Consider the following 18,366-nt stretch of genomic DNA (forward strand, 5'->3'; position numbering starts at 1 on the left):
GGCCTCTGGGTGCAGAGTTCCCCTAGCATCCTTTACACTCAGCTTTTTGTAGTCAGGTTAGGGAGGGCTCAAGTTAAAGTCCTTCACTTTGCCTCCATCTGAAGGTTGGTTAGTTTGCCCCATCATAGTTCCTGGGAAGCCTGTAAGGCGTCTTATGGTCTTAAGTTCACTGGACTGGACAAGGGAGGGCAGCCCTAGAAACTTTACGGCTCCAGTGAGGAACTACTAATTTTTTTCTTTTAGTTTTCTTGTCTCAGTCTTGTTCACAATGCAGTTCAAGGGGGAATGCTCCACTGCGAAGCTTTGGCTGAGCCACAGGGTGCTAATTGTAAGATCAAAATATTGGAGTACTTGAGGTGTGTTTTCGTTTTTGTTTTGTTTTTTCTTCACTTTTAAAATTCTTCAGGGAGAGAAAGGATGGTTTCTGAGGGGTTCTGAAAGTATGGTTGAATATTCAGCATACAGGTAGGTTATCAGCATAAAGCTATATTCTGTGCATGTAAGAGCTTTGATACCATGCCCCCCTCCTTCCTTCCTTTCCTCTTCTTTAACTTTTTATTTTCCTCATCTTGTATAAGTTGAGGCTGGGAGGATGGTAGGCATAGGAAAATGGGGCAAAACTGCTGTGTGCTTCCAAACCAAAGCATCAACCCCACCTACAAATTATTTTTTGCCTAAGCACTGACCAGCCCATTAAGGACATAATCTCTCTACAACCAAATTCTGGTTCTTCCCCCCACACCACCCTTCTTAGGGTCCTACCTCTCATAAAGAGGTGCCACTAGGGGACACACTTATCTCCTACAGCTCTTAAAAGCATCCTTTTGGGGGCAAGGGTCTCAAGGTGATCAGGTGGTCTGTGGGCTGTTGTGCTTCCCTGTTTCCATCAAGAACATTATAAACATAAAACAACTCAAAGCTACCGTGGCCTGAGCACAGTGGAAGTCTCGCAAGTCTCTCCTCCACTGCTCTAGATCCCTTCTGCATCTGTACCTGTTGCTCATCATTCATATTCTGCTATTGCTGCAGAACACGAGCAGAAGAAACCCCATTTGATGATGGTTACTGCGTTCATGGGTTGAAAGGGATTCAGTGAGCTCTGGGCTGCTGTCCCCCACTCCCTCCTTAACAAAAACGCCTTGTGTGGACTTCTCTCATCTAAAGGTTGGTGACTGCTTGGGATCAGTGCTTTCTCTCCATGCCCTTGCTGGTCTCAAACACATTCCTGTTGTGTTACAACTTGAATTGGAAGATTTGTAGGTGTGTGCTATGCAGGCACAGGATGCTAAGAGCTATGTTACAATTCTTAAGTTTGTAAATTGTCCTTTTGATACCATCTTGTTTTCTTTTGTAGGTATAAATAAAAACACTGTTGACAATAAAATGACTTTCATTGCTTAAAAATTTTTAATTGCCTAAAATGTTATTGCTGAATAATAGAAGTCCAGAAAAACGGTAGTCATGACAGCTTGTTTCAAAAGACCAAGGTTGGGAATGTTGGTTTGACTGATCACCTTGGTTAGCACCTGAAACTGAAAGGAGTAAGCTTGCTTGGTCCTAACAGAATGCGAGTCTGGAAGCCACAAGGCTAGATAGCCAGTAGAGAAAGGTCTTGTGTATCTTTATCTTATCTCATGAGTAAACTAGTTGAGGGGACAGATGGCACACACCTAGCATTATAGAGAGTTGCAGGGCTGCTTAGAACCCTTGGTGTGAACCATGGAACAAAGCACACCTCTTACAGATGCGCCATGTGAAACTACTTGTTGGGTTTGCTGTGATGAAGGCAAGGTACTAGTGAACTGACATTTCACACCTGTTAGCTATTACCTTAGTATCTTGACACCCTAAAATTGCTCTCATACCTGGAAGTGAAAATGCCCAGAACAGTAGGCTCTTTATGTATGGACTTCCAACTTCAGTTAGGGTGCGTTCTCCTCTTGACACTGGGTCAGCTGTCCAGACTGGTGGGGGGGGGACTTCCTTAAAACCTACATTTTGCACAGAAGCCTTGGAGACTACCACCTTTAGACTTTGTGCTGGTGCAGCCGGTACTGAGGCAGCATAATTGTCTAACTGACCTAGCTTATCGGGAGATCTTATTGATGACAGTCTTTGAGAGAGTATAATCAGTACTCAGCATTCTTCTGGCCTTAATTTGAACATTTGAGCTCAGTCGTGGATAAGTCACCAAGGGAAACATCTGAAATGGCTTATTCCATGTACTGTTGAGGTGTAGGACATCACTGAGAGCCCTCAAATTGGCATTGGAAGACTTAACTTCTTTCCTTTAAGGACTGGAAGAAAATGGAGATGAAATGAGAATTCACTGTACTGATGATGAAAGACTAATCTTCATGTCCCTACTGCCCAGCTCACAAGTGGTGAAGCTAAAGGGGATACCTGCTGTGGGTAAACTCCACTCTGACCCCCATCTTGCTTACTGGCACCAGCACCCTCCTCGGTTGCCCTCCAGTGAAGGACTCCTTTGATGACTAGTAACTTGCCCTTGGGAATCTATATAATCCAAAGCCCTTTCCCTGGAATGCAGTCCTATGTGAACTAGGATGATCTCTAACCTCTCCCAGTGTCTGCCTGGATTGACCATATTAGTCTTTTTTGTTTGATCACACCAAACTGGTTTCTGCTTTGGAATCTGCATAAGTTGTTCTCTTTGGAATGTTTTCCTATCTGCCTAAGCTTTGAAGAATTAGCTCAAATGTCTCATAGCTACCGTTGCTGTATACAGTCGTGTCTACGTGGTACACATAATAGCCTATTGGGCCTGCATTTTATGGTATTTTGTTTCCTGAAGAGCTCTTCCTTACTTGAGTGAAGCATTACCAGGGGCAAGGACTTGGCCTTGTTTGCCTCCCTGTCTCCAAATATTTAAAAATTGGATGTATGAGTAACTGGGCCTCTGTCCGCAGTCTTCTCCCATGCACCTACCTTTGGTAATGTACAAGTAGAAGAAGTCACAATAGAAGATGGTTTGGACTACTCCAGACACCACTGCAATTTGGTCGTAGAAATTCTCTGTCTGATACCGGCGGATCCAGTTAGCTAAGTAGAGTGCCCGGTACAAGCCCAGAAAGAACAGGTAGTGAGTAGTAATGGTCTCGGCCTCTCCAGTCTTGCTGATCATGAAGAGCTGAGGCAGGATGGCCACGGATTCCAGGTAGATGGAGAAAGTCCAGAGGATCTGAGCCAAAGAGAAATGTTGCCAGCCAGTAATTTAACTACAAATTTGAATCATTAAATTACTTACTAGAGAAAACAGCTAAAAGCACATACCAAAGAAATATGTAAATACAAAACAGGTTTCATTTTTAACAAATTGAACATACCGTTTATGCTGCTTTTTATAAAACAGAAGGAACATTTCTCTGGAATATACTTAGTAAAGTAGTAGAAGAGTATTGTATGAAATCACTAATTGATGCCATGAATACCTGCATTAGTCTCCCGAGATGCTTGTGAGAGCACATTCCTGGGCCAGAGCTAGCTAGAAATCAGTCTCTTGTTCTGGACTACGTGCACACTACCTGTGGGCCATAAGGTCTCAATAGCCAAAAGGGGCCCTGTGCTGCCAAAGCATTTAGGAACACCATGAATGTTCACATGTACTCATTTTCAAATGGAGTGCTGTGAATAGCTTGTCAATTTCTTTGACGCATCATTGAATAACAGGAGTACATGAAGAACGGTCACGGTTGTAGCAGACAGGAAAAGGACTGGCTGGCATTACCAAGAGCCCAGGGAAGGATGTTAGGAAGCAAACTTACCTTTGGTTATTAGTACTCTTGGTCCCTTCCCTTACCTCCAGGGGGGTGAAATTGTAGTTCTCAAGGAAGGAGAGGCCAATAACTGGGACCAGGAGAAACTCCAGGCGGAACGTGTCATTCTCACTGTCAAATGTTTTCCGAAATTTCCCATAGATCATGTATACTGTGAGATAGGCACAGAGGAGGAAAACCACCTACACAGGGAGAAAGACACATGCCAATCGATGAGTTGTTTCCCAGGCTCTGAGCTGGACTTGAGCTAGCCACCCCAAGTAGGATCCTGCAGACCTAAGGACCAGTGCTATGCTGTGCATGGAAGAGGTGGGATGTGTTTGGGTCTGTGCCTCCATGCCTCTGACTGGGACTGATGAGGCCCTGCTACCTCCTCCATCTGTGAAGCATGAGGCAAAACAAAACCAGGCGTGGTCTTTGCTGGGACATTCAGCAGTGGCATTCCAGGGCTCTTGCCTCAATTGTCTGCATCTGCAACAGTGACTTGTGAGCTCCTGGAGTCAGCTGACCAGCCTCCTTTAGAAAGCTCTGTTGTCTCACTACAGTAGCATTCCTTCCAACATAGGATCCTTAGGATCTGGCCTCTAACCTTCTAGGCCAGAGGTTCTCAAACTTGAACATGTTTTGTAATCATATATGCATAGCTGTCTCTTACCTGTCCCCAAGTCCCCTTCAACTCCCAGAATTCCTGATTTCGTAGGTCTGGGTGATCCTGAGAATTGACAGTTCTGACACATTCTCAGGTGTTGCTAGCCCAGGACCACATTGACCCACGGAACTCAGTTGGACCTGAAGACTCGCTTAAGAGGCCCTCGGAGAAGTGTTTTCTCACCAGAATGAAGGACAAATAGTGACTTCAGCCCCTGATCACATGTTCTAAAAATGTCTCTGGACAAGTCTGTCTTTCCTACAAATGAGTCCCTGAGAGCAGAGCTCATGTCCTGGCCACCGTGGAATCCTCAGGCACAAAGTATTGCTGGGATGAAATGAAGGACCTCTACAGGAAGAGTGGAGTCCTGACAAGGCGCTATGGACTGCAAAGTTGGCTTGATCCACAAGGTCACCGGTTCAAGCTCACCAGCTGCTCCTTGGAAACCCTATACAAGGTCACTATGAAAGGACACTTAACAACATGGGAAGGGTGGGAATGATGTCTTCATTCTTTCAGGTTCCCAGACCTCATTCAGCCATGCCAAGGGCTGGTTCTGCCAATCTCCACCAGGACTACCCAACACCAGGTCCTTAGAGAAATAAACTAGGCAGGTGGTGGTTGATATGTGTGTTGAATTGAAGTAGACAGTGATTTCAGAATCAAAACCTGAAGTCATATCTAACAAGTTTAATACCCCACAAGTCCCAGCATCTTCTGTTCCTCCAATCCTAGGAATAAGATGCCTGGAATCCCAACAGTTCTGCAAGAGAGGTAACCTCACACATTTCTTCCTTAGAAATGTTAAGTGCTGCTGGTGGTGGTGGTGGCTGTGTGCTGTGGAGTCGGTTTCGACCCATAGTGACCCTGAACAGGGTTTCTGAAGCTGTAAATCTTTACGGGAGCAGAACACCTCAACTTTCTCCCACGGAACAGCTGGTAGTTTCGAACTGCTGATCTTGCGGTTTGCAGCCCGATTCGTAATCACTATGCTACCAGAGCTCCTTTAAGTGCTGCTGAGTTGGTTCCAATTCATAGCAACCCTGTATAGGATTTTGAGGAGCAGCTGGTGGGTTTAAACCGCCGACCTTGAGGTTCAAACCAACCGTGCAACCCAGTGCTTACCCTAGAGCACCACACCTTGTAAACAGGACTCCTAATTTATTGGGAGTGGCAGTGTGTCCAATTAAAAACTACATTTCTCAGCCTACTTTGCAGGTAAGAATGGTCCAAAACAAAATCAAACCCACGGCCATCAAAATGACTTAGAGTGACCTCATAGGACAGAGTCTGGTACCCAAGACTGCAGGTATGGTTTCTAAGGTTGCAAATCTTCACAGGGGCAGCCAGCTTCATCTTCCTCCTGCAGGGCAGCTGGTGGACTCAAACTACTGACCTTACAGTTAACAGCCCAACATTTAACCCGCTGTGCCAACGACGGTCAGTGAAATGGAAATGGAAGTCATTTGGAGAAGACCCTTTTCAAAAGGATGCCCATCTGACAGGCATCCTATTGCTCTTTTCTCCCTTCTTCCTCATTCTTCCTACCCAGAATATGATGTGATGCTAATAGGTCTAGCACCTGCATTGACCCTGGGGCAACCTTTAGGATAAATGTCACCTTCAGGTTACACAACTTGTGGGACCCAGTGCAAAGTGAAAAGACAGGGCTCTTGTTAAAACATTCTTAGGAATTTCACTTCATAGGAGAAAGATGTGGTTATTTGCTCCTGTGAGGATTTGTTACTGTTAAGTCCTGTCTAGTCAGTTATGACTCATAGCTACCCTGTATAGGAGGTGATTTTGCAGCAGCTGGTGATTTTGAACTGCCAACCTTGTGATTCAGTGCTTTTACGACCTTTGAAACCCTAGGGAACAGTTTACTAGGATCACTATGAGTTAGAATCAACTTGATGGAAGTGAATTGGGTTTGGTTTTTTGGTTTGGTTACCAGCATCCAAGCAGAGTTACTGCCCACCTTACTGATTCCAAAACCCTGGTTCCTTCATCAAAACAATGTCACTTTCAAGGGCCAGGGGAATTGATTGAAAGCTCAGATGACGCCTCAGTCCAAAATATTCTGTCTATGGCCAAAAAAGGTCCAGGGCATCTGGCTGGAGCTCAGAGAAGTTCAGTTTCTCCTGTAAAACAGGGACATGCTTCAAAGCCAATGGCTTCCCACTAAAGTGCAAATGAAATCCAAATGGTCTAACCTGACTCAGGAAGCCCTACACTACCTGTCCTCACCACCTCACCCCTGAGCTCCTTCACCACTGGTCTTCTGTCTGGCCTTTGAATATGCGGATCCTGTCCTGGCTTAAGTCTTGTCCCCAGCTATTCCTTCTGATTGGGATACGAAATGTTCCTCTTGACCTGCGCATGGCTACTCATTTCTGTCACTCAGATCTCGGCTTCAAATGTCACCTCTTCAGAAAGGCCCTTTGGGATCACACTCCCTGAAGTAGCTCTCTATTCTTCAGATTGTTTTTTATGGAAGTCAACATTTTAATTATTTGCACAAGCTAACCCGTAACCACAAGGTCCCAAGGTGGCACAATTATTAAGCATTCTGCTGCTAACTGGAAGGTCTGCAGTTCGAACCCACCAGCAGCTCAGACCTGATTATCTGCTCCCATCAAGATTATTGTTGTTGTTGTGGTTATGTGCCGTGGAGTTGGTTCTGACCCATAGCGACCCTGAACAGGGTTTTCCGAGGCTGTAAATCTTTATGGGAGCGGAAAGCCTCATCTTTCTCCTGCAGAGCAGCTGGTGGGTTCGAACTGCTGACCTTGTGGTTCGCAGCCCGATTCGTAACCACTACGCTACCAGAGCTCTCTAGATTACAGCCTAGGAAACCCTATGAAGCAGCTCTACTCTGTTCTATAGGTCGTTATGAGTACAAGTCAACTTGGCAGCACACAGTAACAACCCCTGACCAAAGTTTTTCTTGTTTGTTTGATTCTGTCTTCCCCATTAAGTGCCATCAAATCTGTTCTAACCCATAGCAACCCTGTATAGGGTTTCCAAAGAGTGGCTGGTGAGCTTGAACCACCAATCTTGTAGTTCAAACCGACTTTGCAGTTCAGCACATTGACCCACAGCACCACAACAGGACTGCATCTTTCCCATTAGAACATGAGAAAAGGAGCTCTGTGTATGTTTTTCAGAATGGTGCCTGGCACACAGTAGATGCTCAATAAATATCTGTTGGGTGGATGGCTAGATGGATGGAAAGATAAGTAATTCTCTAAAAGTTAAGGATGTCATAGTTACTATTCTGCTATTTTTGACTCATTAAAATGACTAACTTTTATTAAATGTTTAATCTTACAATAGTTATTCGTACATTTACATTTATGAGCTCTGGTAGCATAGTGGTTACGAATCGGGCTGCTAATCTTACTGGTCAGCAGTTCGAAACTACCAGCTGTTCTGCGGGAGAAAGATGAGGCTTTCTGCTCCCGTAAAGATCTACAGCCTCGGAAACCCTGTACAGGGTCGCTATGAGTCGGAACCGACTCCACAGCACATAGCAACAACAGCCTCCTTTACCGATCATCACAAAACCCTCTGAGGTCCCAGTATCCATGTCCGTGATGAGGAGCTGGAGGTATACGGCTGCTCAATGTCAATTCAAACCCATACCCAGGTGCCCAAGTACACTCTTTCTCAGTCTGTGGGTGCTTGGCAGGCCCCACCACCATTGTCCCCCAGCCTCCTCACCTTCATAACTGAGTTGTAGATGGAGATGAAGTTGGTGAAGAGGTCCAGGTACCTGGTGGTGAAGACCAGAGCAAAGAGGATCTGGCTTTTCCCAGAGATGCCTGTGGCCAGAGGAGACAGAAGACAATGAGGACAGATTCCCAGGCCCACCCACATTCCAGAAACTCAGAGCCTGGGGCTGGAAAGGCCTGGGAGTATCCACTCCCACTTAATGAAGACACCCTATCCAGGGGACAGGAAGCTCATCCCTTTCCAATGGATCCTCTCATTAAGCTGTAATCTGTCTCCCAGTCTCCAAATAAAGATATGAACATTGAGTTCCCAGTCCTCCTGCAAGCGCCTGCCTCACTTCTTGCTCTGGGGAGGCTGTCGGGGTGGTGTGAGTCGAGCTGGGGGTGGTGTTGAGGCTTATCTGCACTCCACCCCCAGAATTCCACTGACTCTTACCGAAGCTCTGCCTTTGGGGAACATCTTTGGAGAACAAGTAGCTGACTTTTACAAAGTGCTGATTCCTGAGGGAGATGGTAGCCGGATGAAGGTTCAGGACCAGAGAAGCATTTGACTTTATTTTCCAAAATTTAATGGTCAAAACAATTGTTTCTAATTATAAAAGTTCTGCATATTGTTACTGTCTGCAAAGCCAAAATTAGACAATGCAAGGTGTCAAGAAAGTAGCAATCACCTGACAACCTAGAACCTTCATGTTTGTCCTTCCAGGTCTATACACATGACACACACATGGGCACGCATGACACACATGGACATAGAGTAAGCAGAAATGGGCCATACTCTTCATATTCCTTCTTGACCTGCTTTAACCTCTTTCTTCCTTCTTTCTGTCTTCTCCCATTTTATTGCCGTACGGAGCTCTGATAGCGTAGTGGTTACAAATCGGGCTGCGAACCTTAAGGTCAGCGGTTTGAAACTACCAGCCGCTCCGCGGGAGAAAGATGAGGCTTTCTACTCCCGTAAGGATTTACACCCTCAGAAACCCTGTACAGGGTCGCTATGGGTCGGAACCGACTCGACGGCACTTAACAACAACAACAACATGATGTCCGTAGCAGAAAACCCAGTAAAGTGCTTCTGTTACTGTTCTTGTTGCTAAGTGCCACCTAGTCAGTTCTGACTCACAGTGACCCTGAAGAGGATGTCTAAGGCTGTGAATCTTTTGCGGGAGCAGAAAGCTTCATCATTCTTCCGTGGAGTGACTGTTGGACCCAAACCGCTGACTTTGTGGTTAGCAGTCCAGTGTTTATCCTACGTGCCACCAAACTCCTGAAGTGTTTTGATTCTGTTCTTATTAATTCAATACTTTTTCTGTATTCTGAGCTGTGCGCTCATCAGCACGGTCCATCTTAGATCATTACCTTCACCTCAGAGAGAAATATGGATCCTCTATCTGTCTCCCTGTCTCACCCCAATGTTCCCCACTCCAGCTCTACCTACTTTCTGTCTCTGTAGATTCCCTGGTTCTGAACGCACTGTGCTCTCATTTCTTCTTGGAACTTTTTCTTTAAATTGAAATAATTTTAGATTTACACAAGAGTTGTAAAGACAGTTGAACAAGTTTCCATTCTCTCATTTTCCTCTAATATCAACATCTTCTGTAACTATGGGACGTTGATGAAAATGAAGAACTAGTCAGACACAAAAGGACAGATGTATGATCCCACGTATATGAAATATCTAGAACAGGCAAATACACAGAGACCAACAGTTATTAGTGGCTATCAGGAAAGGGTGAGAGGTGGCATGGGGGGTTCTTGATGAAGGGGTACTAAGTCTCTGTTAGGAGTCCCTGGCTGGCCAAAGGTTAAGGTGCTCAGTTCCTAACTGAACGTTTGGTGGACGTTCCTGTCATATGCTTATGGAAGGTCAGAGCCATGAAAATCCTATGGAAGGCAGTTCTCCTCTGAAACACCTGGGGTTGCCCTGAGTCAGAATCCACTGGTTTGGGTTTGTTTGTTTTTTAAGTTTCTACATTTGGAAACAGGTAGCCATAATGGTTGCACAACCTGGTTAATATCACTGAATTGTTTATATAAAAAAGAAGGAAAGGACAAATGTTTTATCTTTTTTTTATCGTAACACACACAAGACACTAAAAATAACCATGGGCACATCACTGCGACCTAAGCTACTAACTTGATTCAGAGCCAACAAGTTTTCCCACTGCTCCTGTTCTATCCCATGATGCCTTGTGGGACTACCATGCTTCTTGGTCTCCTTTTGGCCACTTTTTGGGATGTCACAGAGATGCTTCCGGGGTGAGCTGAGGTGAACTGTTCCTCTTTCCCAACAGGCTAGACACAACATCCATGACGCCATGAGCTGCTCCCAACCACATCCGAGAGTCCATCCTGTCCTCCCTCGTCACATCTTCCCAAGATCTGCACCCCCCCGCCCCAGCTGTCTTCCTTTCCTGGAAAACCTCAGAACCGGAAGCTCCTTCCTGCCTCACTCTGTCCTCTCAATTGATCCAGGACTTCATAGTCACACCTTTGGCTCCAAACTCTCTCCTGAGTTCCTCACCTATACGAGGGAGCTTCCAAAATTTTGGGGAGGAAATTCCATTATCTTTAAATTCCATTTTTCCATGAACTTTTTGAAGCTGCCTCGTAGATCCATCTGTTAACCCAATACCAAAGGACATAACAGTGAAGCACTTGGCTGCTGAAAAAAGGTGGTTTGTACCCACTGAAGTCATTGTGCAAGAGCAAGAGTCTGGTGATCTGCTTCTATCGAGATTACCAAACCGAAACCCAAACCAAACCTGTTGGTGTTGAGTTGATTCCAACTCACGGCAACCCTACAGGGCAGGATAGATATGCCCCCACAGGATTTGCAAGCCTGTCATCTTTACAGAACTAGACTGCTACTTCTGTCTTCGGAGGAGTGGCTGGTGGGTTCAAACCATTGACCTTTCAGTTAGCAGCTGAGCACTTAACCACTGCACCACCAGGGTTTTTGCTGTAGAGATTGTTATTGTTGTTAAGTGCCATGGATTCAGTTCTGAATTGTTGTTAGGCGCCATCAAGTCGGTACCGACTCAGCGACCCTATGCACAACAGAACGAAACCCTGCCCGGTCCTGGGCCAACCTCACAATCGCTGCTACGCCTGAGCCCACTGCTGCTGCCACTGTGCCAATCCAACTCGCTGGGGGGTCTTTCTCTTGTTCTCTGACCCTTCACTTTACCAAACATGATCTCCTTCTCCAGCGACTGGTCCCTCCTGATAATATGTCCGAAGTATGAAAGATGAAGTTTGACTCAGCGACCCTGTAAAGGATTTCTTTTCCAAGGAACAGCTGGTGAATTTGAACTGTGACTTTGTAGTTCGGTGCTTTATCCTACAGAGTCACACCAGGACTCTGTAAAGATTATAGCCTAGTAAACCTGACGGGGCCAGAAATTCTATTCTTTCACGTGGGGTCACTATGAGTCAAGCCCAACTTGATGGCGCCTAAAAACACCACTCAGTACTTGTAACACATGGCTGTCCCATAAGCATCTCTAACTCACAGCCCAAACCAAACACATCTTCTCCTCCTCAAACAGCCTCCCTCTGGTGTCTCCTCTTCTTCATAAATGGCACCCCGTCCATGTTGCTCAAGGCAGAAAACCAAGAACCCTCCATGAATCCTCGTGCCCTTCGTCTCTAATGTCCAATCACCAACTCCCCTCCTCCATGTTTCATAGCTCTACTTTACCACCTTAACGTCCCTCACTGATCCCGACCTTTTTAAAAACGATTTTCCAGGTGTGAGACATTGGGTAGGGGGACAACTCTAGTGACTGAGGATGAGAACTGCTGAAGTCCCTAACTTTCTGGGGAACACTGGGTTGGGGTGCCCGCTTTCCTATCAGGATAGCCTTGGGCAAATCTGTACCTCAATTTTCTTGTCTGTAAAATGGGTATACCCAAACATGTCAGGCAGGACTGCTGTAAGGAGGATCTGGGACCTAATGAGAATGTGTACGGTTCCCTGGGGCCCTGAGACGAAGACTGCAGTGAGTCTGGCTATGGGGGAAGGAGCCCACCTGAAGGTGTGGACACCATGGAGACAGTACCGGGCCAAGGTCAGCTGAACCCTCCCAGAAACCTTGACAGGCAGGTCCTCAGCCCCATGGGGGAGGATCCGGTGGGATGCGAGAGGTATAGTCTTTCCCATCCTCCCCTCTCTCTATCCTCAGTCCACCAGGCTCCTGTGTTTCACTCACTAAAACACAAACCAACCTATGGCCGAAGAGTCCATTCCAACTCCCAGTGACCCTTCAGGACAGAGGAGAACTGCCTCATAAGGTTCTGAGGCTGTAAATCTTTTCAGAAGCCGACTGCCTCATCTTTCTCCCAGAGAGCAGTTGGTGGGTTTGAACCACCAACCTTTCAGTTACAGCCCAAAGCTCAGCCCACAGGGCCACCGAGGCTTCACTCACATTTACTCTTCATGCTTAGGGCGCCCTGGTGATTTTGAGAATCATGGGGTTCACACACTTACAGCAATTTTCACCACAGCACACTGCCCATGAGACCCAGGGCACACAGATGCAAGAACATGAGCCAGCACCTAGCCAGAATCTTGAGGCATCCACCAAGAGAAGTGACCACATAGGTACCAATAGGCCCATCCCTCCATAACTGACCTACTGCTAAGGCACTTTCTGTCTCCTCTGCCCCCACAAGGGGCCTGAGTGCACCTCTGGGTACCCCCATCCCCTCCCTGATGCTTAGACTTTCCCCAAACCCCAGCATGGCAGCCAGCCTTCTGGCCTTCCACTCGGGCAGCTCCATGCCACCTGGGTGGGTGATGTCCCTCCTGCCACATCACACTGTCCTGGACTACACACAGTTAGGCGGAGGGAAGGGCTGGCCTGGCAGAGAAGTCTGGGAAGGGCGGAGCAGAAAGAAGGGAGAAGGGAAAAAGAACCTGAGGCTTGGGCCTCTGCTTCCTGAATGAATCCCCTACCCCCATTCTGGGGCATCAGTAAGGATGGAGAAAACAGTGCCGTCTGTCTTGGAAGTGGAGGCACCAAACCCAAAACCCATTGCCATCAACTTGACTCTGACTCATGATCACCTCAAGGGGCAGAGGATAACTGACCCATAGGGTCCCTTTATTGAAGCAGACTGCTGCATCTCACGGCCACCAGTCTGCGTTGGAGCAGCTGGTGGGTTCCAACGTCCCACCTTGTGGTTAGCAGCCAGCCCCCACCAAGTCCCACCCAGGTGCTGTAAAAAGACACAGAACCACCAACATCTTAAGAAGTCCTTCTTATTTATTTATTTCTTGTAGACTTTAAAGTTTCTATGGAAGTTGAGCTGTGCAAAAAAGTTTTCAGAAGCCCCAAGCCAAAATCTCCACCCTGAGGACCCCCACTCGCCCTGCTCCAGCTTCTCATATTATATGGCACTGCCCTCCCCGCCAGCCCCGCAGGCAGGGGACATGGGCTGGCCAGCCAAGGCCAGGTGACCCCTGCCCTCCGCTCTCATTCCATCTCCTCCGGAATCTCCTACCTGCGCAGCACTTGGACCTCCAGATCTTCCCCAGGAGCAAGATCATGGCCAGGAGGTGGCTCAAGTCGCCCAGGATTCGGAACACGTTCATGGTCACCCCAGTGGCCCCGCGGCCTCACCCAGCAAACTTCTAGGAAACTTTGTGGCAGGCCGGCGACTGCCCACGTCCCCGGAGCGTCTGGGTGCTCACAGGCCGCGCCCGCGTCTCCGAGCCCCGCGCGCTGCGCCCCCAGCGGGTTCCGCCAGCCAGCGCGCTCGGGCTGGCGGGTGACGTGGCCGGCCGGTCGCTGCAGGGTGGGGTGCCAGGAAGGCGCTGCAGAGAGACCCCGCCTCCAGCCTATCCCAGCCTTTCCAGTTCCCGGGGCGGAGCGGCCTGGTTCAGCAGAGAGGCTTCCGGCCGGTCCCGGCGCTGCTGTCCCGGCTCCTGCATGTCTGCCGCGTCCCGCGCTGTTGATGACCCTAGGCAGCGTAGGCCCAGGAGTCCAAGCCTCAGCCTACCCACGTCGGAAAACCAAGTCCTCCCTCTTTATGACTGGGGCAAGCCTCTCAGCCCCTGGCCTGCCTCTGACACCATATCTGTCCACTGCCAAGAGAGAAGTAGGGTCCTGGCTGCTCGGACTTGACATGAGACTAACAGGTGGTCAGCGCCCCATAAATGGCCGCTGTGATTGTCATCACCAGGAGTTCTGGCTACGCAGTGGTTAAGTTTTGGGTCAGAGTTTCAAGTCAAGATTTACAGCCTAGGGAACATTTGGAGCAAGTTCTACTCTCCCATAGGGTCACTCTGAGTCAGAATGGACAGACGGCAGCAAAGTATCGTCATCATCATCCTGGGACATCAATGCTCCCTCTTTGGATGGCGTGGGCTGGGCTGAAAAACTGGGAACTGTTCATTAAGATACCCACTTGGCCTGATCCCATCCTGCTGGGAGTGAACAATAGTAATGACATGTTTAATGTCAAGAACATCTGTAAAATGGGGTTGCTGTGAGTACAGGCATCCCTCCAAGATATCGCAAGCTCCATTCCAGACCACCACAGTAAACTGAGTATTGCAATAAAGCGAGTCACATGAGTATTTTTGTTTGCCAGTGCATGTAAACATTGTATTTGCACTATACAGTAACCTATTGTGCAAATTTGAAAGGTTGGGAGAATTACCAAATTGTGTCACAGAGACATGAAGTGAACACATGCTGTTGGCAAAATGGTGTTGATAGACTTGTTCCACGCAGAGTTGCTACAAACCTTCAGTTTGTAAAAAAACGCAATATATGAGAAGTTCAATACAACAAAGTAGAGGAAAACAAGGTGTGCCTATATGAACGAGTTTAGTTCTGTCAGGAGATCCAGGACCTGCATTAGCTCCTCCTTCTTCCCCAGAGGACTGCAGGGTGCTGGCCAGGGAGGCAGGGAGGGTGCTCTGATGGTGAAAACCCTCTAGTCCTTCAAATGCTATGTGACCTGGTGCACATTAGCCATCCTCTCTGGACCTTGTTTTCTGCATCTGTAAGAGCCTGGAGTCCTGGTGTGGCGCTGTGGGTTAATGCGCTGGGCTGCAAAGTTGGTTTGCTCTGCAAGGTCAGCGGTTCAAGCTCACCAGCTGCTCGTCAGAAACCATATACAGGGTCGCTATGAGTCAGAACCGATTTGACAGCACTTAACAACAAGAAGAGCCTGGGTGTGGTGCCATAAGATAATTACTTGACTGACCTCCAGGTCGGTTTGAACCGCAAGGTTGGCAGTTCAAACTCACCAACCACTCCTTGGAAACGCTATACTGGGTCACTTGGAGTTGGTTCAGACTCAGTGGCACTTAACAAGAGTGGATGGAATGGGCTGAGGGCTCTAACTGCTCTCCCCTCCTGGACCCCTGTAGCTCTTTCCCCACTTGGGTTTCTTATCTCTTCCAAAACATCTGGTCTCCTCCCATCACCCCACCCTGCCCCCATTCTGCCTTGGAGAGAGCCTTTTCAATGATAAAACCCTGTCCCTCTCCTGCTCCCCTCACAGTGACTCCAGAACAAGGCAGGCCTTTGAGATTGAAGACATGGTCTGCAGACCAGCAACACTGGTATCACCTGGAAGCCCGTTGGAAATGCAGACTCTCAGGCCCCACACCAGACTCACCCAATTAGAATCTGCACTGAAACAAGACTGCCAGTGAGTCGTGAGCACATGAAAGTTTGAGAGACACTAATTGAAACAACACTAAGAGAAAAACATGATTATTATTCCTGTGGCACAGAGAGGTTAAGTAATTTGCTTAAGGTCACAAAGCCCACAAAGTCATAGATCCTGGATTCCAACACATGGTCTGATTACAGCTCATGCTATTCAGTCCTTACACTGTGGGTTGCCATGGAAGGGGGTAAATGCCCCATCAAGTGAGGTAGGTCAGTAGGAGGTGAGTACCCATTTGTCAGAGATGCTGCAGTGGGCACTCCTGCCCTGGTAGAAAGTGGTTGTGGGGAGTTGGCTCTGACTCATAGCGACCCTGTACAGGGTTTCCGAGGCTGTAACTCTTTACAGGAGCAGAAAGTCTCCTCTTTCTCCTGAAACAGCTGGTAGTTTCGAACTGCTGACTGTGAGATTAGCAGCCCGATTCATAACCACTACGCTACCAGTAGGAAGTAGGGATAACAAAAGCCAGCAAGGTTTGATCACCTACTAGTGCCAACAGGCCCGGTGATGTAGGATTCCAGTCCCCACTTTGCAGGGGATTGATATTGATGCATGGCTCAGTGCTCTCTGGGAAGAGGAGGAGCCAGGCATTCAGCCCGGGACTCTGGCAGGTTCTGGACAGACCCCTCTGTTCCCTGCCCAGATGCCTCCCTCCCTCCTGTGCCCAGAGAAGGCGGTGGCTATATAAATCTCTCAGGTGTGGCTGCGGTTCTCTCTGCCCAACCAGCTGGCATCTCCTCTTCAGCGCCCACCTCCTCTCCAAGCCAGGAAAAAGCACGTGCATTTACCAGTTGGCAAAACATCTGTCCTCCTGGGAAGCAGCCCCAACTGCTAGCAGGGGCTGACACAGGGCTAGAATCTTCCCCTTCCCACTAGTTCTCCCCAGGAGCCCATGGAAGAACTGGCCAATTCTGGGAAGGCCTAAGGAATGACGACCATGCTGGTAGAAAGGGGCCCTGGAGCCTGGATTGATCTCCTCCCTGGGCCTCAAACTTCCCGTCTGATAAATGTTGAGGATGGTTAGACTTCATCTCTTATACTTTGGACATATTATCAGGAGGGACCAGTCCCTGGAGAAGGACATCATGCATGGTAAAGTAGAGGGACAGTGAGAAAGAGGAAGACCCCCAATGAGATGGATTGACACAGTGGCTGAACAATGGACTCAAATATATCTAGCAATGATTATGAGGGTGGCGCAGACCCAGGCCTTCTGTTGTAGAGTTGCGGAGTCACAACTGACTCGACGGCACCTAACAACTGCAAATGGAAATGATGATAGAAGTATTGCTGATGGTTCATGCCGTGCTCCTCAAGCTTCCCAAGGAGCCCTGGTGGTGTGGGTATTAAGCGTGTGACTGCTACAATTTAAATCCACCATCTACTCCATGGTTGTTGTTAAGTGGGGTAGAGTCAGTTTCACCTCAGAGCGACCCTGTATAGGGTTTATCTAGGAGCAGCCGGTGAGTTTAAACTGCCAACCTTGCAGTTCAAACCAACCTTGAGGTTGAGTGCAGCCTAGGAAACACTCTGGGGCAGTTATATAGTCTGTCCTGTAGGGTCGTCATGAATCAGATCTAATGTGTGCCATGAGTTTCTCATAATTCCCAATTTCCCCAAGAAACAAATACTGTTTTTGTTGTTGTTAAGTGCCATCAAGTTGGTTCTGACTCATAGTGACCCTGTTTAGTGTTTCCAAGGAGCGACTGGTGGGCCTTGCAGACCTCACAGTTAGTAGTCCAGTGCATACCCTACACCACCACACCAGTTGTAGTCTATCCTATAAAATCTCCATGAGTCAGAATCTACTCAACCACAAAGGATTACTCATACTTCCCAATCTTCCCATGAAACAAAAACAATTACCCCCATTTTACAGATGAGGAAACTGAGATTCCCCCAGGCTACACAGTGCTCCTCTCCCTAAAGTTCTCCCATTTTGTCCTTAGTAATGAGCCCTGCCTCATTCACAGTCCCCATCTGCAAGATGTGTGGACATTTTCCAAAGCACTACCATGAGGAGCAAGAAAGATGCCCTCCTCATTTACAACACTTGGAGGGAGCCCATGCCAATTCTCCCACCATCTACCCATCAGACACTACTTGTCTCTGATACTGGCTGGGTCCGGCAAGTCTGTAACCCTGCTGAGCCCCTCTCCCTTGACACCCCAGACCTGCCTGTCTGTCATAGGAATGCAGTTAGTGGGTTTCCATTTCTTGCTTTGCCCTCTTTTTGTTGTTGTTAAATGCTGTCAAGTCGGTTCTGACCCATAGCGATCCTGTATAGGGTTTCCGAGGAGCGACTGGTGAGCTTGAACTGCCGTCCTCTCAGTTCAAACAGCTTTGCAGTCTGGTGCATTAACCCACAGCGCCACACCAGCTTTGCCCACTAGGATGTTCAAAATCCAATTTATGGGGGCAGCTACTTAATTATAGAAAAAAGTACTTGTAATCTTTTTCCTTCCTGGTCCTAGTTCTTTATCACATCACAGTA

At 47.8% G+C, this 18,366-nt stretch overlaps 1 protein-coding gene across 1 annotated transcript; it reads right to left on the reverse strand.

The window, feature by feature from the left end:
• Window positions 1-2,226: 2,226 nt before the first annotated feature.
• On the reverse strand, window positions 2,227-13,945 carry KDELR3 (KDEL (Lys-Asp-Glu-Leu) endoplasmic reticulum protein retention receptor 3). The gene is made up of 5 exons (XM_006865186.1): window positions 13,689-13,945; window positions 8,170-8,270; window positions 3,821-3,979; window positions 2,950-3,202; window positions 2,227-2,297 (listed from the first exon to the last, which is right to left on the reverse strand). Exons 1-5 carry the CDS (start codon window positions 13,777-13,779, stop codon window positions 2,257-2,259), a joined length of 645 nt encoding a protein of 214 aa, XP_006865248.1. The 5' UTR covers window positions 13,780-13,945; the 3' UTR covers window positions 2,227-2,256.
• Window positions 13,946-18,366: the final 4,421 nt, after the last annotated feature.

Source organism: Chrysochloris asiatica, unplaced genomic scaffold, assembly GCF_000296735.1.
Source record: "Chrysochloris asiatica unplaced genomic scaffold, ChrAsi1.0 scaffold00076, whole genome shotgun sequence".
Taxonomy (NCBI): Eukaryota; Metazoa; Chordata; class Mammalia; order Afrosoricida; family Chrysochloridae; genus Chrysochloris; species Chrysochloris asiatica.